The 17,882-nt window shown below is 42.4% G+C and overlaps 1 protein-coding gene across 1 annotated transcript; it reads left to right on the top strand.

Annotated features, from left to right (window-relative positions):
- The first annotated feature begins 8,447 nt into the window (after positions 1-8,447).
- LOC101605567 (interferon-induced very large GTPase 1-like) lies at positions 8,448-15,728 on the top strand. Its single transcript, XM_045146377.1, has one exon. The coding sequence runs from the start codon at positions 8,448-8,450 to the stop codon at positions 15,726-15,728; it is 7,281 nt and encodes a 2,426-aa protein (XP_045002312.1).
- Positions 15,729-17,882: the final 2,154 nt, after the last annotated feature.

Here is a 17,882-nt window from a genome sequence, read left to right as displayed (position 1 = left end):
TAACAGCCTGGTGCTATTAGTATTTTAACAAATATTTCTTCTCCTCTGTGGTGGTTTGATTCAGGTGTCCCCCATAAACTTAGGTGTTCTGGATGCTAGGTTCCCAGCTGATGGAGATTTGGGAATTAATGCCTCCTGGAGGGAGTGTATTGTTGGGGGGGCTTATGGGCTTTATAGCCAGTTTCCCCATGCCAGTGTTTGGCACACCCTCCTGTTGCTGTGGTCCATCTTCTGTTGGTCAGGGGGTGATATCCACCCTCTGCTCATGCCATCATTTTCCCCTGCCATCGTGGAGCTTCCCCTCGAGCCTGTAAGCCAAATAAACCTCTTTTTCCCAGAAGCAGCTCTTAGTTGGGTGATTTCTACCAGCAATGCGAACCGGACTGCAACAGTAAAGTGGTACCGAGGAGTGGGATTACTGCGGGACACCTAACTATGTGGTTTTGGCTTTTTGGAGCTGATTTTCAACAGGAATGTGGAAGGAGTTGAAACCTTGGCCTAAGAGATGCCTTGCAGTGCTGTAAGTACAGCTTGATGGACTGTTCTGGTCTGAGCTGCAAGACCTGAATGCAGTAACAACTATGGAATGTGAGGTTTGGCTCATGAGGGTGAGAAAGAGCTTTGCCTGGACTGGGCTAGCAGTTTGTGTGAAAAGCTTGCTCTTATGCCCATGTCTTGAGAAGTTGTGCAGGGTTGCTTTGCATAGAAATGAACTGGTGTGTGCAGAGGGATATGGCACAGAAAGAAAAATCTTTGGGTGAACTGCTGCCCGTTCAGCTGCAACTGAGAGATTACAACCTTTGAGACTGGGCTAGCTGACCTGTGCTGGGGCAACAAGAAGAATGTAGACTCTTTTGAAGGGGCCCCAGTACTCAAGGAGGGTCCTGTTCTTCAAAGTCTGCTTTATTTCTCCCTGGATTAACAAATTGGCACCCTACCTGGTATCGTGGAGTATAAGAAATGCTGGAAAGAGGGTCATTGAGTTTGCAACACGGTCATGTGTTTTGGAAATGGCCATGGGCAGTGTGAAGCAGGTTTGCTGGTTGCCTGCATAGAGACCCCATAGGGCCATGAGGATGAACCGTGGCTTGCAGTGGAGACCCAGTGGAGATGCCGGGACCATGAGATGGCTGCCAAGGAGCTGCCGGCCCCGATGAAGTTCCCAGGACTGTGAGTAGCCTAGCTGGAGGGGTGGAATTGGAATGCCAGAGACTTGTTGCTGGTTAGAATTATCAGACTTGAAGATTTGTCACTGGCTAGAGTTGCTGGACTTGAAGCTACAGAGTTTGATGTTTGCCCTGGTTGTTTTAAATCTTGTATTAGTTGAATGTTTCTTTGCTATGCCCAATGCCATCTACTGCAGTGTGAATATTTATTCTGTGCCATTATGGGTTTTTTGAGGTTATATTTTGGTATTATGGCTCCGTTAAAAGATCTTGAACTATGGGGATGTATGAACATCATTGAGATTGATAAAAACTATGGGGACTTTTAAAGTCAGACTGAATACATTATATTTTACATCATGTATGGATATCAGTTTATGGGGGCCAGGGGCGGAATGTGGTGGTTTGATTCAGGTGTCCCCCATAAACTTAGGTGTTCTGGATGCTAGGTTCCCAGCTGATGGAGATTTGGGAATTAATGCCTCCTGGAGGGAGTGTATTGTTGGGGGGGCTTATGGGCTTTATAGCCAGTTTCCCCATGCCAGTGTTTGGCACACCCTCCTGTTGCTGTGGTCCATCTTCTGTTGGTCAGGGGGTGATGTCCACCCTCTGCTCATGCCATCATTTTCCCCTGCCATCGTGGAGCTTCCCCTCGAGCCTGTAAGCCAAATAAACCTCTTTTTCCCAGAAGCAGCTCCTAGTTGGGTGATTTCTACCAGCAATGCGAACCAGACTGCAACATCCTCCAATATTTTATTAGCTATTTTGGTCTTTTCCATATAAACTTCAGAATGAGTTTTAATTCCCTGAGATTTTTATTGGGATTGCATTGAATCTATAGGTAAGTTTGGAGGAAGTGAAACATTAAATACTTCCGTACTTATTTAGCTCCCAGCACTCAGGTGGTTAAGGTAGAAGGATCACCAGTTCAAGGGCAGCCTGGACTAGAGTGGGAAACCTGTGTAAAAAAAAAAAAAAAAAATTGAAGGACAGATCCTGTTTTCTAATCTAAGACCTGCTAGCCTATATAGGGTATAGTAGTCTAAGTTGACAATTGTGGTCTTTCAAAGCCTAAAACACATTCAAGCCATTCTCATTTTTAGTTTCCACTGAAAAATCAGCTGTTATTCTAATGAGCTTGTCTTTGTATGTGACTCAGTCCTTCTCTTTTGCAGCTTTCAGTTCCCTTCTCTATACATTTAGTGTTTTGACTATAATGTAGCAAGAGGAGTATCTTTTCTGGTCCTATTTGGTATTCTGTGTGCCTCTTATACTTGAATGGTCCTCTTTTCCATAGATTTGAAAATTTTTCTTCTATGATTTTATTGAAAATATTTCTATGTCTTTCATGGAGTTCGTCCCCCTTCTTCTATGGCCATAGTTCATTTAAAAAAATTAGGGGGCTCGAAAAATGGCTCAGCTGTTAAGGCACTTGCCTGGAAAGCCTGATAACCTTGGTTCAATTCTCCAGTACCCACATAAAGCCAGATACACAAAGAGACGCATACATCTAGTGTTAGTTTGCAGTGGCTGGAAGCCCTGGTGTGCTCATTCTCTCTTTCTCCCTTCTATCTCTGTTCACAAATAAATAAATAAAAATATTTTTAAAAAGCACTTAACCAGGCTGGAGTGATGGCTTAGCAGTTAAGGCACTTGCTACAAAGCCTAAGAACTCGTGTTCAAATCTCCAGGTCCCACATAGCCAGATGCAGAGCAATACAAGCGCACAATGTCCCACATGCGCCACAAGGGGGCACACACATCTGGAGTTCACTTGCAGCAGGCTGAAGGTCTTGGCACACCCATTCTCTCTCTTTCTCTGCCTATTTCTCTCTCTCAACAAAAATAAATAAATAAACCATTTTTTAAAAAGTATTTAAGCTTCTTTAGGCTGCTTCTAAGATCTAACACAAGAAAGCAATTCCTTTTTGGGAAACGACTGCCATCACAAATGTACTACTTTGATGTATGACCAAATGCCTCATAAAAGGCTAAGGCCAAGGTGCTGCTTGCCTGCCTGTTTTATAGGGTGTTGGTGTTGTTGGTGTTGCTGCTGCTGCTGCTGTTTTGCCCTTTGGCCCTTTTGCCACTTGCCATATAAGGATACTGTATCAAGGTACAATCTTGGAAGCAGAGACCAGTCCTTCACAGATGCTGAACACACTGACTCTTGATCTTAGACTTACTTGGCAACCGCCAAACTACAAGAAGTAACTTTCTAATATTTACAAATTACCTACACAGAGATGCTTTGTTTAGCAGCACAAATGAACAAAGCCTTTGTATGGTCACAGACCTGTTTCCTTTTTTTTTCAAGGTAGGATCTCACTCTAGCCCAGGCTGACCTGGAATTCACTATGTAGCCTCAGGGTGGCCTTGAACTCTTAGTGATCCTCCTTTTGCCTCTGTCAGTTTGATAATTATAGCCGGGTGTGGTGGCGCATGCCTTTAATCCCAGCACTCAGGAGGCAGAGGTAGGAGGATTGCTGAGAGTTCGAGGCCAGCCTGAGAATACATAGTGAATTCCAGGTCAGCCTGAGCTAGAGTGAGACCCTACCTTAGAAAAAGAAAAAAAAAAAAGATAATTATGTGTGTATTTACTCTATTTAGATCACATCGAAATTTGTAATGTGCATAATTAGCAAAAGTTATCAAGATTAACTACTCTTTTCAACTCTCCTCCAAAATATGGCAAAGGCCTTGGGACTCTGTAAGTTAATTTGACCTTTCCCTCCAACTTGTATGAAATTGTTATTCTATATTTTAAACCCAAGTTTTATGCATTCATTTAGACTGACCTATATAGAGTTTAGTGGTGGTTGTTTTTTGTTTGCTTTGTTTTATTTGTGGATTATTTGTTTATTTATTTGAGAGAGAGAGAGGAGAAAAGGCAGAAAGAGAATGGGTGCACCAGGGCCTCCAGCCACTGCAAACCAACACCAGACACATGTGCCCCCTTGTGCATCTGGCTTACAATGGGTCCTGGGGAATCAAACCAGGGTCGTTAGGTTTTGCAGGCCAACGCCTTAACCACTAAGCCATTTCCCATCCCTTGTTTGTGTTTTGAGGTACGGTCTCACTCTGGCTCATGCTAACCTGGAACTCACTCTGTAGTCCCACGCTGGCCTTAAACTCACAATAATCCTCCTACGTCTACCTCCCAAGTGCTGGGATTGTCTTGGGTATGTGTCAGGAGGGAGGGGTGTTGTGTGTGCAGTGGCCAGAGGAGAACTTTGGGTACCCTCTCTATTAATCATCCACAAACTTATTGATATGGGATCTCTCCCTGAACCATAAGCTGCCAGTTTTTGGTCAGAGAGCCCCAGCAGTTCTCCAGTCAGTCTGTCGTCTGTCCTTCCCTCCCCTTGTCCCCATCTTAGTTTCCTCTTAGTTTCCTGCTGAGAACCAAGTCTTGTTAAGTTTTCAGAGGTAAAGTCTTTTTTTTCTCTGAATGCTTTGCTATTTTGTTTTTTTTTTTCCCTGCAGTTTTATTTTGATATAGTTGAGCATGAATTTCTTTTATTGGTTGGTATTTGTCAAGGCCTTAAATTTTATCCTTAGTATATAATGAAAATGTTTTAGAGTACAAGGCTGGACCATAGAAGCCAACAAGTTAGACTCAGCCATCTGTTCCTTATATACCAAAGGGGCATACTAAAGGGGTAAGTAATTGTGAAGGGCAGAGAAAGGTTAATACAATATGACTAAATTGGGAAGAGGTGGAAATAAAAGTACCCAATGACCCAAGTGTATCTGTTGAGCACTGACATGAGGCTTGGGTTTAAACAGAGGATGGGAGGTATGAGTAAGTAAGCAGTCCTGGTCAAGGTACCATCTCATCCTTCACTGACCCATCATTGTCTAAGCTCCTGTTTTCCTGCAAAGTGGTCTAATAAGTTGACAGAACCTTGTGAAATCTCTTCCCTGGAGTTGGAGGAAATTTCCTTTCTTTAGGCAGCAGGACTTCAGCTGTTTTCTTCTCCTAACATGGGATTTCTAGATAAATTTTCATTATTTGGGGTCCATTGTTTAAATAGTCTGATAGCTAAAGAAAGATACCAGTATCTCTTTAGAACATCTTCACTCTTACCAGGACAGTTACAAATTGTTTCAGCTACTTCTCATGTTATTTGCCTCTTATATCAGATATTCTTCACTGCCTAGTAAACTCTTTGAGACTTTATTTTATAATTTTATCTAGTCATTTTGTCAACTAAAGTGTGGTCTCGATGGCTGAGTCCACCATTTTAGTCTGAATCCAAATTTTAGCCAAACATAGTGGCATACACCTTTAATCCCAGCACTTGGGAAGCAGAGGTAAGAGGATCACTGTGAGTTCAGGCCACCCTGAGACTACATAGTGAATTCCAGGTCAGCCTGAGCTAGAGTGAGACCCCTACCTTAGAAAACTAAACAAAAAGAGAGAGAGAGACTTTTTCATTCCAAAGACAGCATCATAAAAGAAGAAAGTACTAACAAGTCCAAGTAAGATAGGTTGGATGGTATTACTCAGCATCTGAGCAACAATGAATCCTCAAGCTTAAGAATGATATTCTTTAACTCCATGTTTTGCCCTCTGGGTATTCTAGGGTAGAGGTTAAGGCTTCAGGAAACCCCACCTCTATGCTCTTCTGGGCTCAGTTCACACCACACCTCTAACAGGATGGAGTCTGAAGCCTGAAGCTTTCCCATACTGGCACTGCATGCTGGTGGCTCTACAGTTCTAGAGTGGCCAGAACATCAGTTTCAATGACCCCTAGGATTCATGGTCTGATAGTGCTGACCCTGGGACAGGTTTCTGCAGTATCCTCTGGAATTTAGATGGAGGAAGCCATGCTGCCTCAGCTCATGCACTCTACCTGCAGAATTCATCACACATGAGCATCATCAAGATCTTTGCCTGGGTTATCCCAGGCAGATAACCAGAGCCACACCTGAGACTTCATGAGCCACAGCTGAAGCAATAAAAAGGACACTATGAAAGAACACTGGAAATTAATGCTTAAAGCAGAACAGGGGTGAATGATGGAGTCCAATGGGCTCTCTAGGTCCAATTTTAAAAATCTTTCTGCCCTTAAAGGCCTAGTATCATGGGCCTGTTATGAGGAAGGCAACCTCAAATATATCTACAATGACTTTGGTGTCATTCTCCCACTGTTCTGAAGAACATTACCTTGCTTTCTTCTATCAGACTAATCATTATATAATGGCTGCTTCACACACAACAGGATGAGAGATTTCTAGATATTTAAATTGTGTTTCCCTTTTAATTTTAAATTGTGTCTTTAAATACTTTTCTTGAATTTTATTTCAGACTTAAAAAGAAGTATGTAGCATTCTGAATGCATTTCTGGCTAAGTATTTTTTCTGCCAGGGAGGTACAAAAAAAGTGATATTGAAGAGAGATTTAAGAGCATAAACTGAAAATAAATAGTCTACTACTAGTTTAATGTTCAAAATAGAAGAAGTAGGGCTGGAAAGATGGGTTAGTGGTTAAGGCGCTTGCCTGCAAAGCCAAAGGACTAAGGTTCGATTCCCCAGGACCCATGTAGGCCCGATGCACAGGGTGCACATGCATTTGGAGTTTGTTTTCAGTAACTGGAGGCCCTAGCTCACTTGCTTTCTCTGTTTCTCTCTGTCTTCCTGCCTTCTTTCTCTCCCTCCCTCCCTTTCTCTCTCTCTCTCTCTCTCCCTCTCTCTCTCTCTCTCTTTCATAAATAAATAAAAGTAAAATATTTTAAAAAGAGAGAATAAACAGGATACTCATTGGTCTTGATATTGAGATATATATATACAGTAGTACCATTCGGTAGAAGAGAAAACCTGGAAATGGTATGAAGTTGAAATCCAAAATCTTGTTCGGTTTCCCTTTGTTTTTTTGAAATAGTCTCACTATATAACCCTGACTGTCCTAGAACTCACTATGTAGACAAAGTTGCCTTCAATTTGCTATGATCCTCCAACTACTGCCTCCCAAGTGCTGAGATTACAGGCATGAACTACTATGGCTGGAAAAATATAAACGCTTATCTAATTGGCTGTCCTAAAGTCAATAGAAAAAGCTACTTAAAATCAGTGAAAGACTGAATACCAAAGAGCACTTGAATCTATATATACAGGTATTAATGGCATCAGCACACAGTTTTCTATTTAATAGAAAGATGACATTCACAAGGGGAAGATGAGGACTGGGTAACATATGAGGGGATGGTGTATCTAAATGGCATAAGAACAAATAAATATCATGAAATGAACTGCAAAGAAGTAACAGAGAGTCAGGCATGGTGGTGCATGCCTATAATCGCAACTCTCAGGAAGCAAAAGCAAAGGACCATGAGCTGCACAGCAAGATCCAGGACAGCCAGAGACACATGGCAAGACCCTAGGGAGGAGACAGAGAGGAATGAATTAATCCAACACAATGCACAGAATCCAACAGACAAAAGACAATTAATGATTCTATCATTTGTTTTAAAAATCATCTACTGGGCTGGAAAGATGGCTTAGACATTAAGAGACTTGCCTGCAAAGTCAAAGGACCAGATTCATCCCCCTAATGCCCAATAAAGCCAGATGCACATGTGGCTCATATATCTCAAGTTAGTTTTCAGTCATTAGAGACCCTGGCATGCCTCCTTTCTCCCTCCCTTTCCCACCTCAAATAAATAAATATAATAAAATATTTTTTAAAACATCATCAACCCAGGCTGGAGAGATTGCTTAGTGGTTAAGTCACTTGCCTGAATAACCTAAGGACCTAGGTTTGACTCTCCAGAACCCACAAAATTGTCTGGAGTTCATTTGCAGTGGCTAGAGGCCTTGGAGTACCCATTCTATCTATTTTTATTTATTTATTTCTACCTCTCTAGTTCTTTTTCACTCTAATAATTAAATAAAATAAAATAATCAACCAAATTCATAATTATTATTAAGCATCATGCCTCATGTGATGGCCTCTAAGCAATTAATTCAGACCATGAGAAAGTGTGCAAAAGTCAGGACAAGTGTCAATTCAACTTAGCATCAAAGAAGAAAATCCATATTAAAAAAAACCACTATGATATACTATGTGCAAAAAAACTTATTTAGCAATATGTTAGAACATGCCAGACATGGTGGCTCATGGCTTTGATCCAAGTACTCAGGAGGCAGAGGTAGGAGGATCACTGTGAGTTTGAGGCCACCCTGAGCTACATAGTGAATTACACATCAGCATGGGCTACAGAGAGACCCTATTTTGAAAAAAATAAAGACTAACTGGGTATCTGTCTTTCAACAGTCATGGGCACAGCAGAGTGCATCCCTGATGAACCTCAGGCCAAAGACCAAAGAAGGCAAGACTTCCAAGACATGCTGACAGAAGTGGGATTAAGTGTAGAGTACTGGACACCTAAGCTTCAGGAGCATGCAGGTGTGACCTCTGCCTGGGACTTACAGTTCTTAGAAGAAAAAGACCTCCAGAAGCTCAGGTCCCAGGCACAACACCCATGGGAGAAAAGGGCCCTCGAGAAGCTGCTTGACCTCTCACAGTCAAAGCGCCCTCCCGAGTCCCAGAAGTCTCCAGCGGAGACTGGGAAGAAAAGGCAGAAGCAGACAGAAGAGGCCCTGCGGGAGCTGAGGGAGCTGCAGTCCGAAGGGAAGCAGAGGCAGGAAGAAGCAGTGAGGAGGAAGGAAGCAGAGCTGAGGCAGAAGATGGATGTCCCTGAGCAGTACTGGCCAAAGCCTGGAGTGGATCTGAAAGAAGTCACTGAAAATATGCAGAGACATCTCAATCACATGGAGCACCCACTGACCCTCAGGCAAAGCCTCCCAGATAGGGATCTGATTAGATGGGCATCTGGAGGCCTGGCCCTGCAGGGAATTTACAAGACCAGCCACCAAAAAGACCTGACAGAGAAGCGAGAAGAGCTACTCAGTGTCCCCAAAGAATTCTCACTCATGGGACCTGAGCAGGGCACAAGGATGGAAACGATAGAATTCACCTCTTCTCAAGCAGAAGCCCAATTCATCCAGACTATAGAGAAGATGGGCTTTGGGGTCACAATGTCAGCCAAGGGTAGAGTATGGGGATTCAGTTTAGAAGGTGGAATGGATCGAAGCAAGAATTCAGAAACCAAGAAAAGCAACAAATCACATTCAGAAAACTTATTTTTCTGTTCATGCAAGTTCAGTTATGTCCCCCTTGCAACCTGCCACTTTCCCACAGATCACCTTCAGCTCTCCAAGGCTGCTCTCCAGGAACTGAAAAGCATAGATGAACACTTGGTCCATACTACAGGGCCAGATAGTTTCTCTTTACTGAGACAAAGGACTGAAAACTTCTTCCACAGGTTTGGCTCTCATGCAAACAAAGGTCCTCTTCACCTAGGAGGGATCTACTACTGGAAGGCCATTGCACAGGGTTTCAAAAGTGAGCAGCTGGCTGATGTGAGGCAGCAGGCAGCACAGGCCCTGGATATTTACATCAGGGGCAGCTACAGTGGTTTTGGAGTGAAAGTGGCTACAGGTATGTCAGACTCGCATTCAAAAGTAACTTCTCAGAACACAGCTGTTCAAAACCTCCAAACCCAAGTTCAATTATCAGTGGCCCAAACAGGTGGCCCACCAGAAGCAGATGGATTTGTCCAGTGGAAAGCTGGCCTACTGGCCAGCAATCAAACCTGGTCTGTCATTGACCAGGGAGTTCAACTCGTGCCCATTTGGGACATCATCCTATCCAGACACAAAAGTGACTTTCAAGACCCGCTGAGGGTGGCTACCTGTCTGAAAGACAACTACACTGCTCTGACGGGCCTCCCTGCACAAATCTTAGATGGAGAGGAATTACTGAGTGCTAGAAAGGAAGCCAGGCTTTTCCTAGAGGAAGTGAAATCCTGGGAAGTTTCTGATCCTGAAAACCAGCTTAAGAAACTGATACATTTCATGCAAATGTTGAGTCAAAAACTAAAAGGTTATGACATTTGGACCAATACATGTCTCACAGATTTAGGTCTGCAGAAATTTATAATCCACACTGTCGACTTTTGCAAAAATTCATCCACCCAGAGCACAGAGTTTATCAAATCTCAGTTACGCAGCCTTCTAGACCCTCATGTGCACAAAGTGACAAACTTTCCTCAGGCTCACTCCATCATGCAGTGGATCCACCAGTCAGAGGCAGAGGAAGAGCAAGTCAGTATCACACAATTTTCTGACTTCATTAAGGCCTTGAAAGAAACCCAAAACAGCCTCATGGAAGTGAACCTCAAATCGGAGTCCCCAGAGGCAGTGGAAGAAGCTCAAAGAAAGGCCACACATGAGGTGACCACAGCTCTCAGCTGCTTCTTGAGCCATCTCAGAGAAACAGAGCAGCCAGACATGCAGCTCCTGCTTCTCTCCATTGCAGCTGGGGCAGGATACCAGCTGGACAACAAGATCTTTCAGCATCTCCTGGGCTGTGAGGAGTTAAACTTCCTATTGGATGAGATGCAAAGTGTTCACCATAAATATGAGGAACTCAAAAGTCTTTGCAGCTCCAGGGCACAGGCATTCCTGGTGCTCACAGCTCTGACAACCACAGTCAGAGTCACAGCCATTTCTCCAGAAGAGAAAACACAGCGTTTGGCATTAATGAGACAACATACGGGAGAATCGTTGTATGTAGAAGTTGCATGTGTCCTTTCAAAATTTGGAACAAACCATGATTGGCAAAACCTAGAAAAAGACTTGAAATCACTCACTGTTGGGAATTATGAAGCCACCATCTCTACTGTGCAAATGGATGAGGTAAAAAAACAACTGCAAAGTCTCCGCCATGAAAATAATAAGCCCAGCAAACCATGGAAAAATAAAAACAACAAAGAGGTGGTGATAGAAAGTGGACCTTTCCTGGACTTGCTCCAGCGTTTAGGTCTAGAACATTACTACCCGAAAATGATGAGCAGAGCTGACTTCCATCTGATCTACAAGAATTCTGTGTTCAATACACAACCCACATCTGAACAGGAGCTTCCCTTCTATTTCCTACAAAAGCTACTGATGCTGGACTATGGGGTGAGACATCTGGTCTTCAAAGACACTGGAGACATAGAAAACCAGGTCCACACAGGTTCCTCCCATCAGGAAGATGAGGCTTTGGATCCATATGAAGACTTGCTTGAAGACAGTGATGATCTCACTAGCCCTTCCAGCCCCACATCCCGGCCCCACATCCACCCAATGGATATTCAGATGGCCATTTTTCACTGTGCAGATCATTTTGCCAGACCATATATTGTGGGTAAGCTTTCCATTTGTCAATATGCCCTCCCTCTTCTGGTACCAACTCCCGGAACTGCTCACATTGAATTCTCGCTGTGGTCTCTCAGACAAATTCGGAGAAGCTGGCAAGAAGCAAGTACATCACAACACAAAAAAAGCAGTCACAACAACCAGCGTATGTGCCATGTCCCCACCCCCATCGTGTCCTTCATTAGAGTTGGACATGGCCTCTCTGCTTCCAAGTCTCAGATCATGAATGCTCTTCTCAGTAAGCGAAAACACGATGTGTTTTTTCATAGGCACTGTAGGGGAAGCAGCAAGGACTGTCTCTTAATGGGTGGACTGGTGGAACTCTGCTGGTTCTGTCCTGGTGGGGAGGATGACGACAGATTTGAGCAGTGTGTGACCTTCACCAACCTTCATGGAGATGCAAAGGAACATAAGCAGCAGCTCACCTTTCTGCAGGAGGTCTCTTCTGTCATCGTGATCCTCATGTCAGCCTCTGATGACAACAAAGACAACCAAAAAATTGTCCGTGACCTGTGGCAAGCATCCAGACCTGTGATTTGCTTGCTTGATGACAAAGACAAGACCATGCCTAAAAGTACAGGAAAGGTGAGAATTGGCATCAGGAATAGAAATGAGGCAGAATTAGCAGAGGAGCTCACAACTGCAATCAAACATCAGCTACAGCAATCTGACGCTGCTCTCAGCTTAGAGGAGTGTTCCCTGGTTGCTCACAAACATGGATTCCTTATTGATGAAGACCAGAGTGACTGTCAGGAAGCCAAGGCAAAGGCCCAGACCATAATGGCCCTCCTAACAGAGTTGGAGCTCTCTCAGATAAAGGAAAGCTTACTTCCCCTTCAGGGACAACTGTGGCACCTTTGGTGTAAAAAGGACAAAGAATTCTATCACTTGAGAGAAAAAGGAAATCGGAGCATTGAACAACACAAGAGTGAGATTGAGACAGATAAAAGAATAATTAGGTCCCAGCAATTGGAAAAAGCCTTTCCTCTCAATGACTTAATGCGCTCTGTCCTTGAAATCCTTCAAGAAGATTCAGAAACACATGCCAAACTCTACTTCTTGCAATGGTTCAGTGTGTTTTTGGACAACCTGACCACAGCACACTTGGAAAACTTGTATGAGAAGCAACGATCTCTGTGGTCAATGATACACACAGAAAATCAGAAGGTACAAAAGAGTGACTTCAGAAAGCTCTGGGAAAATCAGATAGAAGCCATTTCCATAGAGATTTGCAACTGTACCTTGGGAATCCAGCAAATTCTCAGAGAAATTGCCCAGATCTATGAAGCTCTGGAAGAAATTTCCTCTCAAAGAGATCCCCTTTTCCTTTCCCTCCCTGAAATTGCTGCAGACCTGATGATATCTGGTGTCCCCATTGAGCTCATGGACGGGGATGCTTCCTATGTGCCTCTGAAGTGGGTGGAAGCTGTTTTTGACAAGGTCTCGGAGAAGCTCGGGGACAAAAGGCTGTTTGTTCTCTCTGTCCTTGGCCTGCAGAGCTCAGGGAAGTCCACCCTGCTGAACGCCCTTTTTGGCCTGCAGTTCACTGTCAGTGCTGGCAGGTGTACCAGAGGGGCCTACATGCAGCTCCTGAAGGTGGAGGAGACCTTCACAAAGGAGCTTGGCTTTGACTTTATGCTGGTGGTGGACACAGAAGGACTTCGCGCCCCAGAACTCAACAATAAATCCCAGAATTGGGACAATGAGTTAGCAACCTTTGTCATTGGACTTGGAAACTTGACTCTGATCAATATTTTGGGAGAGAATCCTTCAGAGATGCAAGATATCCTACAAATAGCAGTCCAAGCTTTGTTGAGGATGAAACAAGTGAAAATCTCCCCCAGTTGCCTCTTTGTCCATCAGAATGTGGGAGACATAACAGCTAAAGACCAAACTATGGAAGGTCGACGGCGGCTAGAGCAGAGACTAGACGAAATGACAGCATTAGCTGCTGAACAGGAGGAGTGCCCAGATGTAACCCGCTTCAGCGATGTCATTAAGTTTGATGTCAATACTCAGGTCCACTACTTTGCTCACCTCTGGGATGGCAATCCCCCAATGGCACCTCCCAATCCTCGTTACAGCCACAATGTCCAGGAACTGAAAAATAGAATTCTTGTGACTGCCCAACAAGAGTCCAGGAGAAGCATTATGAAGATATCTGATGTAAAATTCCGAGTTAAAGATTTATGGAGAGCCCTGATAAATGAGAACTTTATTTTCAGTTTTAGGAACACCAGAGAGGTTATGGCAATGAACAAACTGGAAACCATGTATAACCAGTGGTCTTGGGAGCTGAGGAGTCACATGCTGGAGTTGCAGAATCAGCTGAACAACCAGATTCAGAATGGAAAAATCCAGGAACTCAAAACAAGCATATTTGAGGCTCCAGTTACAGAAAAATATATAGCAATTAAGCAAGAACTTGAAAAGTATTTTAATGAAGATCCAGATAGTGAAATACTAGTTCAGTGGAAATCAAACTTTGAAAATAAACTAACAGTCCTTAAAGAGGAACTTATTTCTGACACCAGAAGGAAAGCCAAAGAACTTATTCGCTTAAAAAAAAATCAAGAACGGCTGGATAAGAAAAAGACAGGTTATGAAAATGAGTTATTGGGAAGAAGTAGAAAGCTGGCTTTAACAGTAAAAGGTAAAGAACTGAGCGAAGGAGAATTACATGAAAAATTTAATCAACTCTGGAAAAAATGGGTCTGCGATGTGTCCTCAGATCTCCCTCTGCTCATAGAACCTGACATTGATGTGGATTCTGAAAACATCCTTTGGGAGTATTTCCAAAAGGAGATAAACATGGTAGATATATTGAAGAGAAATTCTAGAGAGAAGTTTCAAATCAATTATGATGAACATATAAAAATGAATAAGAAATATAACTTCATGACAAGGACATGCAAGCTTCGTGATAGGGAGTCCATTGATATCACTACTGACCACATTGTTTCAAGATTTAGTGAAACTATCAACAGTCTTCATAGGCAACAATGTGACTACAATGCAAGTTACTTCCATGAAATCCTGAGAATAATAGAAGAAGAAGTCAAATCTGCACATACTGAGGGAAGATATACATTTACAAGCAAATACAGCATTGATCTGTCTTTGTGTTTATTCCAGAGAGCATCAAAGAGCTTCAAGGAAATGCACAGAGCATTCAAGAGAGCAAATGATCCTGTGAACTATCTAGAAAGTAAGAAAGATGATTTCTTCATGAGTTTTAAGATCTCCTGCCAAGGTGCCACCTCTGTCACATCATTTGTTGATTTTCTGTGGAACAAGCTCCTTCCTGCTATCTCTGCTAACATAAAGGGGAAAATGATCATTAAAATAGCTGGGGACATGCGAGCTACCTGTCCTGCATTCAACGGAAACAGGGCTAACCTGGAGAAACACATTCTCATTTCTCTGGCAGAAGAAGAAAATTTTGATAATTACTGGCAATACCTTCATTACACAAAATCGTTTTTTAGCAGCTACATTGAAAAATATATTAAGAGATACTGTTCAGATGAAAGAAGTGAAAAAATAAAGATTTTTATGAAAATGAGTCTAGATGACATCAGGCACGCCATCCTCTCTGCCATTCACGAGTCCACGGCAATAGCTAAAGATGACAGCAGCACTGCATCCCGGTGGCTGGATTTGTTCTGTGACAACCTAGGCAGCAATTTGATCTTCCCACGAAGAGACTTGAAAAGTATTGAACACCAGGAGATAAGTGATATGGAGTTTCTCAAAGAAGCCATGAGTGCAGCTTTGGATCCCACAATGCAGAAAGTAGAAGAGAATTGTTCAAGCATGCCCATAGACGAAATGGTTCCTGAAATTGAGAAGATCCTATCTGAACACCTCTGTGGCTGCTGGAAACAATGTCCCTTATGCAATGCAATTTGTACAAACACAATTCCTACACATGAAGGTGACCACAGTGTTCCATTCCACCGTCCTCAGGCTGTCAATGGATGGCATAAGAACAAAACAGAACACTTTGTGATTGACTGCTGCACTAGTTCAGTGGCAAGTGACCGCTTCATGCTTTTGGGAAACAACCAGGAAATCCCATATAAGAACTATCGTCTGGCAGGAGGGGATTACGCCACATGGAACATCACCCCAGATTCATCCACTCAGCCATACTGGAAATGGTTTGTCTCACACTTCAGATCAAAGCTTGAAGAAACATATCAGAAAAAATTTGTAGGAACAGGTAAAATACCAGATGCATGGTCCAAAATCACAAAGGAGGATGTACTTAATGACTTGAAAGAACAATAACATTCAGTGACCACAAAAGAGTCCCAGTACCTGGTAAAATAAGTCACATGGAACCTAGATAATTCTAAAACATCTCCTTACAAAGATAAAAACCTCTAATCATTCTTTTTTTGTTTGTTTGTTTTTTGTTTTTGTTTTTTTTGTTTGTTTATTTGTTTTTGTTTTTGTTTTTGTTTTTCAAGGTAGGGTCTCACTCTAGCCTAGGCTGACCTGGAATTCACTATGGAGTCTCAAGGTGGCCTCGAACTCATGGTGATCCTCCTACCTCTACCTCCCAAGTGCTGGGATTAAAGGCGTGTGCCACCACACTGGGCTAATAATTCTATTTTTAAAATGAAACATGTAAAACTTGGCAGTATCCTGTAAAAGGACTTTAACACTCTTACTTCCATTTCTTCTGGTTTAAACCAAGTGACGAAAATATATGAACATATGATAAAATAAGTAAAATCCATTTAAGAGAGCTTGTTCACAATTTAAACTACTATTCTGAATATTTTTAATATACATAAGGTCTCAAAGAAAGTTGCCCTTTTTCTGTTTAAGTCAAGATAAAAGTAATGGCTCCATTATGGCATTTTCAGGCATCCTTTATCCGATCTGCTCCTCCTCTACTCTCCTCTCCCTCTCCTGCCCTCCTCTTGCTGGTCCCTTTACTCCTCCTAATAGTCCTGCTTCTGTTGCATGGCATTTGTCTTTGATTACCCCCTTCCCCTTCTCTTAAGATCTCTTCTTCCCCTCTCATGATCTCCTTTTTAGTTTCATGACATCCATACATACATGCATTCTTGCACACACTCATGCACACACACCCAAAAAATTTAAAATCAAGGGTCTGAATATGATAGAAAATATATGTTTTCCTGGCTTGCCCTGCTTAACATTATGGTTTCTAGTTCCATCCATTTTCCTATCAATGTCATGATTTCATTTTTCTTCACTGCATAATAAAATTCAAGAAAAGACATGTTACCTTTGAAATTACTGTAGGCTGCTACGAATTTTATAGGTTAATTGTATGGACATCTTAATCAATATACAGGTCTTGACTGGAAGCTATAAATTGGCATTTTAAGTGGATTTTTTTCACTTTTCCAAAGGTGAAAACTGATTAACCTCTAAGTGTAAGCACATTTATGGAGACAGTACTATCCTAGGAAAAAATAAGCCAAAGATTTGCCCAGGATAGAGTCTTCATTAATTCAGGAAACACTGTCATATAAATGTGTGATGTAGAAATCAAGTAACTATTTTTATCATTTACCATTTTCTTTTTTCCTTGTATCTTGAAAGTTATTCATAATATGAAAAAAAAAAAGATGATGATTCACAAAGATTACTCAAAACCCTGATGATACAAGAACAATTGGCCCTTGCAGCAAAACTAATGATGTCCAGGTATAAATGATCATTAATCAAGTTTAAGTACAAGGTCAAATCTGACTGTTAATGATTATAAGAACAATTCCTTAAAAAGGTATCAAAATCAGCCATTCATAGTGGTGCATGCCTTTAATCCCAGCACTCAGGAGGCAGAGGTAGGAGGACTGCCATATGTTCAAGGCCAGCCTGGGATTACATAGTGAATTCCAGGTCATCCTGGAGACACTACATCAAAAAAAAAGTGCCAAAATCAAATATGGGGTGCTGGGAGATGGCTCAGTTGGTATAGTGCCCACTGTATGAGCATGAGAACCTGAGTTCAGATCCTCAGCACCCACATAAAAGCCAGGCATGATGGCACACTGCACTCAGACAGAAGTATCTCTGAGGCCTGCTAATCTAACTAAATGAGTAAGGTAGAGAACAATTGAGAAAGACACCCAATGTCACCCTCCACGTGCACACAGAGACACAAAAGCATATACACTGCCCTATTTTATTTTATTACAAGGCCTCATGTACAGGCCAGTCTTAAACTCATATGAAGCCAAAGATGATCTTAAACTCCTGATCCTCCTGCCTCCACTTCTAAGTGTTCGGATGTTAGATTACAGCCATGTGCCACCATACCTGGCTTATGTGATGGTACGAATAAAACACAGGGCCTCATGCATGTTAGGTAAGCACTCTACCAACTGAGCTACATCCTCACCCCATATACACTTTTCAAAAAATCTCCTAGTAGGGCTGGATGGATGGCTTGAAGGTTAA

This window comes from Jaculus jaculus, chromosome 3, assembly GCF_020740685.1.
Source record: "Jaculus jaculus isolate mJacJac1 chromosome 3, mJacJac1.mat.Y.cur, whole genome shotgun sequence".
Taxonomy (NCBI): domain Eukaryota; kingdom Metazoa; phylum Chordata; class Mammalia; order Rodentia; family Dipodidae; genus Jaculus; species Jaculus jaculus.
The sequence above is the reverse complement of the archived record's forward strand: the minus strand, read 5'-3'. Positions and strand labels throughout refer to the sequence as shown.